We start from the raw sequence: 8351 nt of genomic DNA, 5'->3' as shown, positions 1-8351 counted from the left end.
ACAATGCTAAAATTTAATATGTTCTTGAATCTTCTATGTGATCACAAAGTTCTATTGGAAAGAAATTCCATAGCATGGCAAGAGAAAACAATTATATTTAAAGCAATAATGGCTTGTGAAAGACAATGTCATGATAACAATAGTTAAAACAATGAAACTCCAATTCCAATGTAGGCCATGGTCAATCAATCACAATAACATCATTTGTGCCTCTCTTGGGTGGGGAAGTTTTTTGTTCTTCATGTCTTGAACGTTTAGAATTACTTTTATGTTGCACATGAGAGGTTATGGTAGATTTAAAGCTAACATACTCCAGATGTTCACGAATTAGCTTCTTCACTGGTAAAAAACAAGGGGCATAGGGTGCCGAGAGCACTGCCCCTAGAAGAAATAATAAAAGTTTTTTTTTTTAATTTTGAAGAGTGACTAATTTTTTGGTCAAAATATTTTCAAGTTGGAAATTTAAATTAATTAAAGGAAAAAGGGAAATTTATAACTCTCTAAGAGGAGCTCAAAGAAAGGCATAAGTTATGTGGAGCCTTAAAAACCTGATATTGAAATGTTTGATTGTGCCAGTATAGTGAGACGAATTTTGTAGATTACATCATTTAATCATTTAATGTGACTAAGTAGTAGTAAGAACTTTGCCCGGGGGATTCACTCTTCATTAAAGGGGGGCGTCACCTGCGTGCATGAACTTCAAGAAAACCCCCTATTTAAGATCCATGTAGGATGATAAAACACCCCTATTTAAGCTTATAAGATACCATCAAAATTCTATTATGTCCATCCCTTTCCTTAAATCTACGTTATTTCTCAAGCATTTAGATTACACAAAAAGCAAATTTTGATTACTTTCCCTATGACTATTTAAAACCATAAACAAAACCAAACTTGTTTGGACTAGTTACGCAAGGTAGCCTATACTAAGTCCCCCCCTCTTAAATATGGCATGGCCCCCTAACTTAAATTCAATATTGGGAAAAAATAAAAAGGGCCCCCACCCCTAATGTATAAGCTTATGCCTCATTTCGAAAAAACCCCCTATTGTACACTCACGTGATATCATAAGTTTCCCCTTGTGAATCCCCCGGGGAACTTTGATGTTTTTGAAGAAGTTGATCATGCTTTGTTTATAGGGTTTTTGGATGGGTTCAATATTTGGACTTGCGGTTTTATTGCTACACTACTATTGTTGATCTCGTCATTGCTATGACTTGTGAATGAGTTGAAAGAAAGTAGGTATCTTGGTCATCATTGTCTTTTGCTAGTATTTGCAAAGCTTGTTGGAGAGGTTCCCAAAGGCGTTCTCTGCTAGTAAACGTCATAAAAAATGTAGGTGGACCAAGTTGATGTATCATAGCAAATAGGTTCTTTCACAATTGTTCAAGGTAGTCTGGTGATGTGCGCAATTGTTGCAAGTCACGGTAGCCTATGTCTAAACGTAATATTTGATCGAGGTTTGCTTTTGTTTTAACCTCTTTTGCATAAATGATTTTATTTTTTAGTTTTCCTTTTCGAAGCCGGATCCATGATGATGATGCGATTTGTTGGATCATAACTTTGATCATCTTGAAAAATATATTAGTAATATGTGTAGCGAATCGTCGGTCTTGGTTTGGTAATTCCCATTGTGCTATTTTTTGGTCGCTAAGTCTTTCTTTTATTATTTTCCTTCTCTCGTTGCCATAGAATAATTTTGGAAATTTTAATTCTTCGCAATCCTCATCTTTGAAAAATCCAAGTGGATGGTATTCTTATGAAGGTGCTATTGTTATAATATTAGATGTGGTGTCAAAAAATTCACCTGAGTTTATGAAACCATGTACAAGTGTATCTGTACAAGGATCAACGGCCTCTTCGTTAGAGATTTCAATATTATCATCGCTATCTTGGTGGTTGTCATGTGTTTGATTTGGTTTGTTCATTTCATAACTTAGATGAAATTGTGATATCCACAAATTTGAGATCTTAACTTTGTACTTTCTATAAAGTGGTATTTATGTAAGAATGTGTAGAGCTTTCATGACATTATATGGTTAAATGCACCCACTTGTATAAATTGATTTGTATTCAAGTTTATGCTTTATTGCCACACCTATTGTCATTGTATGTTCTATTGGTTGTGGAAGTACAGTTTGTATGATATTGGTATTTGCAAGCACATTGATAATACTACCTTTTAGTAAGTATTGCTTGTAGTTCAAAAATTGGTGTATTTGGCCAAATGTGTTTTGAGGAGCGACTAGTCTTTCTTCTAGTTCGCTCAACTTTGAGATTTCTGGCAACTCTTTTTGCATTTAGATACAGTATGGTGATGCGTATTTTGGTATTTTGTCTTTTTGGGTTCGCTTGTAGCATTTAGTGCAATTTTTTTTGTCTTCTTTTTCGCTACATGTCAGTTGCATTTGCAATTCGCGTTCAGGGAAATCTATTCCTTTTGAGGAACGCTCTTTTAATTGAAAAGCAAATGACAACTGTTTGCAGCAAAAGCAAGCATGTATAGGACTGTCTAAAATCTTCTTCAGGTAATTCATAACAGCATGTTGGTCACAATCATGAATGATATCAAGCCAACGTTCAAGTTTTTCAATACATGTTTCTTGGATATATTTTTGCTTTAAAGATTCTATGTTTGTAAGTTTTTTCTCTTTTTAAAGTATATATTATAAGTGTTTAACTGCAGAGTAGGGTGTTATGCTTAATTGTGGGTGTTCTTTTAAAAACATTGAGCATACTTGTAACTTGGACAATTGTGGGTTTTGTCGAAATAAATAGATTAAATCATTATTGGCATCATTGTTCCATGACGTACGGATTCTTTTATCTTGTGCTTGATTTATCCCATTGTCATAAATACTTGGTGGCTTGGAATTTTTATGGATACTTTCGAGATGATTGTATTCTTGTATAGCATTTATGTCCACAACAGGTTCAGAGTGACCATTATTCTGAAACGTATTATAGTATACAAGATTACATGTATAAGAATTTTCAAACATGTACTTTAAAAATGGGCGGGCTAGACCAAATAGTAATTTTTGTATTAAGCGCTTTTGCGATCCAATACAATATTGCTGAGTCACCCCACAATCCGTCATTGGTGCCGTTTGTAGCCATACGTGCTAAATAGTGGTTTATCAATATTGTGTACGTTATTCAAGTAATCGTGTGTGTCAAGTGTACTTGCACAATTTGTAGTGCATGTTAGTTTGTTGGATAAGTTCTTTAAATTTTGAAGCTATTTCTTGGCGTGTGTAAAAAAACTTTAACATATAAGAGATACTATCAAAAAGACACTCTCCTCGTGAGTCCTCCCTCCACCCAGCCGTCCTCGATTCTCATCAGCTTTGGCCTTACAACATCAAGGAACTTCTCAACCGTGCCTGAGTACTCGCCCACTAGCTCAATTTTGCAGAGCCTTACATTATTCCATCCAATTCTTTCTCACATGAGAGCGGAAAATCGAGCTGGGTTTGTCTTGTCTGCCAGTGAAACTGGTGCAAATCCTTGAGGTATGCTTGTCATTGATGGATACTTTAAATTCGGCGCTGTGGTCTGTGGATTCAGTAAGGAGCGCTTATGGAGATGGTGGGATAAGCGGCAAGCTGCGGAGATTCTCAGAAATCAAATAACCGCGTTTGTCAAATGTTTACTGCCTCACGATTCGGATGCCAAAACTTTCAGGACAATCTCAATTCTCCACATTTCGGGCATAAGACGACTAAGGAGGCTCTTTGCATAAATGATTGGAAAACTTCAAAATGGGTTAAAGAGGCACTATCAAGGAAGGTACAGAAGACGATTTCTGGGGAGGGTTTTCAAAGTGGTTTTAGTGCAGCCAGAACTGGAAATGAGAGGTTGCCCCCTCTGTACGAGGCCCATAATATTCCTGCCAAGGCCGGGGAACGTACCAATGAACTTCCACTCTTTAAGATAAACAATTCGATGCATATGTATGTGAAGTGTGGGAGCATGATAGATGCTCGTCGTGTCTTTGACAACATGCAAAAGCGTGACGTGGTGTCGTGGAACATTATGATCCTAGGATATGCCAAGCAGGAAGAGGGTGCCCTGGCTTTGGAGTTGTATGCACGGATGCATGAGGAAGGTGTCCAACCGTCTGATCGAACCTTTGTTTGTGCACTGAAGGCTTGCAGTTGCCTGGCAGCACTAGAAGAGGGGAAGCAAGCCGATTGGAAATTTGGGAGAATAGAATGCCTAAAGAAAGGAAGAGCTATCCACACTCACGTAGTAGAGGGTGAATTTGAGTCCGATGTATTTGTGGGAACAACTTTGGTGGATATGTACATAAAATGTGGAAGTATGGAGGATGCAAGGTGCGTCTTTGATGAATTGCGCAACCGCAATGTGGCTTCCTGGAACGCCATGATCCAGGGGTATAGCAAGCCAGAAGAGGCTGCGCAGGCCTTAGATTTGTATGCACTGATGCAACAGGAAGGTGTCACACCAGATCACCGAACTCTTGTTGGGGCTTTAAAGGCTTGTAGTAGCCTAGCAGCACTGGAAGATGGGAAGCCAGTTAATGGGAAATTTATGAAAATAGGATGCTTAGAGAAAGGTAAAGCTATCCACTCCCAAATAGTACAAAATGGCTTTGGTTCAGATGTTTTTGTGGGAACCACCTTGGTGGATATGTATGCAAAGTGTGGGAGCATGGAGGATTCACGTCGTATTTTTCAGGAATTGCCGAATCGTGATGTGGTTTCCTGGAATGCCATGATCCTGGGTTATGCAGAGCAGGAAGACTGCACACCTGCTTTGGATTTGTATGCAGAGATGCAACGGGAAGGTGTCATATTAGAGCATCGAAGTTTTGTTGGTGCATTGAAGGCTTGCAGTAACCTGGCAGCACTGGAAGTGGGGAAGCAAGTTGAGGGAAAATATATGAGAACAGAATGCCTGGAGAAAGGTAGAGCCATCCACTCCCAAGTAGTAGAGAGTGGATTTGAGTCTGATGTATTTGTGGGAACCACCTTGGTGGATATGTACACAAAATGTGGGAACATGGACGATGCACGGCGTGTTTTTGACGAGTTGCCTTATCGTAATGAGTTTTCCTGGACTGTCATGATCCTAGGATACACCAAGCAGGAAGAAGGTTTACTAGCTCTGGATTTGTATGCATGGATGCAGCAGGAGGGTGTCTCACCAGATGATCGAGCCTTTGTTGGTGTATTGAAGGCTTGTAGTAGCCTGGCAGCAGTGGAAGAGGGGAAGCAATCTGATGGGAAAACTATAAAAATCGAATGTCTGGGGAAAGGCAGAGCCATCCATTCGCAACTAACAAAGGGTGGCTTTGAGACAGATGTATTTGTGGGAACCACCTTGGTGGATATATATGCGAAATGTGGGATTATGGAGGATGCTTGGTGTGTCTTTCATAAATTACCTCACCATGATGTGGTTTCCTGGACTACTATGATCTTGGGTTATGTTGAGAAGGAAGAGAATGTGCTAGCTTTGAAATTATATGCACAGATGCAACAGGAAGGTATCACACCAGATGATCGAATTTTTGTTGGCGCATTGAAGGCCTGCAGCAACCTTGTAACAATGGAAAATAGGGAACAAGTTGATGAGAACTTTTCAAAAGTAGGATGCATGGAGAAAGGAAGGGCCATACACTCCCAACTCACAAGTTGTGGCCTTGAGTCGGATGTATTTGTGGGAAATGCCTTGGTGGATATGTACACAAAGTGTGGGAGGATGGGGGATGCACAGCGTGTCTTTGATGAAATTCCTCATGATAATGTGGTTTCCTGGAATGCCATGATCCTGGGGTATATCAAGCAGGAAGAGGGTATGCTGGCTTTAAAATTGTATGCACAGATGGTACGAGAAGGTGTCACACCAGATCATGGCACCTTTGTTGCTGCACTAAGGGCTTGCAGTAGCCTGGCCGTGCTTGAAGAGGGGAGGCAGGTCAATGGGAAATCGACGGAACTAGGATGCTTGGATATAGGTAAAGCCATCCACTACCAAATTGTTAAGAGTGGTTTTGAGTCAGATGTATTTGTGGGTACCACCTTGGTTGACGTGTATGCAAAATGTAGGAGCATGGAGGACGCACGGCGTGTGTTTGACGAATTGCCTCATTATAATATGGCATCCTGGAATGCTATGATCCTGGGGTATAGCAAGCAAGAAGAGGGTGGACTAGCTTTTGAATTGTATGGACAGATGCGACAGGAAGGTGTCACACCTGATAATCGGACCTTTGTTGGTATGTTGAAGGCTTGTAGTAGTCTGGCAGCGCTGGAAGAGGGCAAGCATGTAGACATGAGATTTGAAGAAATAGGTTGCTTGGAAAAAGGTAGAGCCATCCACTATGAAGCAGTAAAGAATGGCTTTGAGTCCAATAAATTTGTCGGAAATACCTTGATGGATATGTATGCAAAGTGTGGGAGCATGGAGGATGCACAGCGTGTCTTTGACGAATTGCCTCATCGTGACTCGGTTTCTTGGAATGCCATGATCCTGGGTTATAGCAAGCAGGAAGAAGATGCACTGGCGTTGGACTTGTATGCACAGATGCAACAGGAAGGTGTCACACCAGATCATTTTACCTTTGTTGGTACGTTGAAGGCTTGCAGTAGCCTGCATAAATGTAGAGCTGTCCACTCTAAAATATTAGTGTGTGGCTTTGAAGCAGATGTATATGTAGGAACCACCTTGGTGGATGTGTACACGAAATGTGGAAGCATGAAGGATGCACGATGGGTCTTCGATGAGCTGCCATATCGTGATATGGTTACATGGACCTCAATGATCTTGGGATATGCCGAGGAAGAGGAAAGTGAGGAGGCTTATACATTATATGCACAAATGCAAGAGCAAGGTCTACCAGTAGACAGCTGGGCCTTTGCCGCCATTCTGAAAGCATGTGGCAACACAGCAGCTTTAGCAATTGGAAAGGAACTCCATTGTCAAATTAGCAGAGTTGGACTGGAGACTCGTACAATTGTTGCCAACTGTCTTATTGACATGTATACTAAATGTGGCAGCATGGTTGATGCCCAATGGTTGTTTGATGCACTGCCTATAAGGGATAATGTAACCTGGAGTACATTGATTGCAGGTTACGCACGCCAGGGAGAGAGCGACATGGTGTTTCTTTTGTTTGAGATAATGAGGCAGGAAGGCATGCAACCAGATGCAGTAACATTTCTTAGTGTTCTCACTGTGTGCAGTCATGTAGGTTTAGTGGACAGGGGCCTGAAGTACTTTCAAGTCATGAGTAATCAGTATGACCTTGTCCCCACTATTGACCACTATACATGCATGATTGATCTTTTTGGCCGTTCAGGCCAATTGGAAGAGGCATTGAAGATGATAGAGAAGATGCCTTTCGATGCTAATGTAATTATTTGGTTGACTCTGTTGGCTGCTTGTCGAAAGTGGAAAAATGTTGATATTGGAAGGCATGCATTTGAAAATGTGTTGAGATTAGATGGAAAACTTCCTGCGGCATATGTTTTGATGTCAAACATATATGTAGATGCTAACATGCTGGAGGAGTGTGATAAGATCCAAGTAATGAGAGAGAATGCTGAAGGATGTAAGAAGCCAGAACACAGCTGCTGGACTGACCTAGGGGAGTTCATGCAGATAGGAGACATCCCCAAATCAAAGAGGTATATACGTCGAAGCAGAGAAGTCTTTCTTTAAAGTGACGTGGGAAAGATATGCACCACATTCAAACTCCTCTCTTTCAGGAAATACACTACTTTGGGGGTACTGTGAAGAGCTTTTATGCTTGAGTCTTATCAATCCGCATCAGGCTGTGTCAAAACTTGAAAAAGAAATTATCATTACTACAATGCCGTTGTTCTGATAGTGAGGTAGCATGGTGACAGTGTGAAGAACCAAACTTCTCGAGAATGCGAATGTGTGCAATTCATGCAAAATTTGAATGCCGATTGGCCCTCCAATGGGGGAAGAGCGCCCTCGTGAGAGTACTTGTTTCTCTTTTTGACCTACGTGCAAGGTGGGAGAGAGAAGGTGGATGAATTTAATGTGGTAGAGAGAATGCTATCGGTGATCACAATGAAGGAAATATCTCTTCATCAATATCACTCAAGTTCCATCTTTCCATTTACACCTACCCTTATCCTATGACCTATGCACCTACCATTTAATGCACTCTAATGCACTTAATGCGCTGACATATGTCACATTGTTGAACGAAGGCTGAAACTTCTTTACGAAATTTAGGCCAATGGAAGTACCTCTCAATATTATCAATGGTCCCTCTAATGCCTCTATGTCCAGAATATGGACTCGCATGTAACTCACTCATGACTAGATATTGAAATAATTTGGGTACA

The 8351-nt window shown here is 40.6% G+C and overlaps 1 protein-coding gene across 1 annotated transcript; it reads left to right on the top strand.

Moving 5' to 3' along the window:
- Positions 1-3295: 3295 nt before the first annotated feature.
- LOC147884721 (pentatricopeptide repeat-containing protein At3g02330, mitochondrial-like) lies at positions 3296-8061 on the top strand. The gene has a single exon (XM_087397817.1). It carries the CDS (start codon positions 3649-3651, stop codon positions 7690-7692), a length of 4044 nt encoding a protein of 1347 aa, XP_087253943.1. The 5' UTR covers positions 3296-3648; the 3' UTR covers positions 7693-8061.
- The last annotated feature ends 290 nt before the right edge of the window (positions 8062-8351 follow it).

The sequence above is a fragment of the Dipteris shenzhenensis genome, chromosome 26, assembly GCF_047967505.1.
Source record: "Dipteris shenzhenensis isolate YYH24624 ecotype China chromosome 26, Dip_SZ_1.0, whole genome shotgun sequence".
Taxonomy (NCBI): domain Eukaryota; kingdom Viridiplantae; phylum Streptophyta; class Polypodiopsida; order Gleicheniales; family Dipteridaceae; genus Dipteris; species Dipteris shenzhenensis.
Note: the sequence above shows the minus strand (reverse complement) of the source record. Positions and strands in the feature narration are given on the sequence as shown.

Excerpts from the sequence above, each read along its gene's own strand:
- LOC147884721 (XM_087397817.1), top strand. The coding sequence starts at position 3,649 with ATGTTTACTGCCTCACGATTCGGATGCCAAAACTTTCAGGACAATCTC.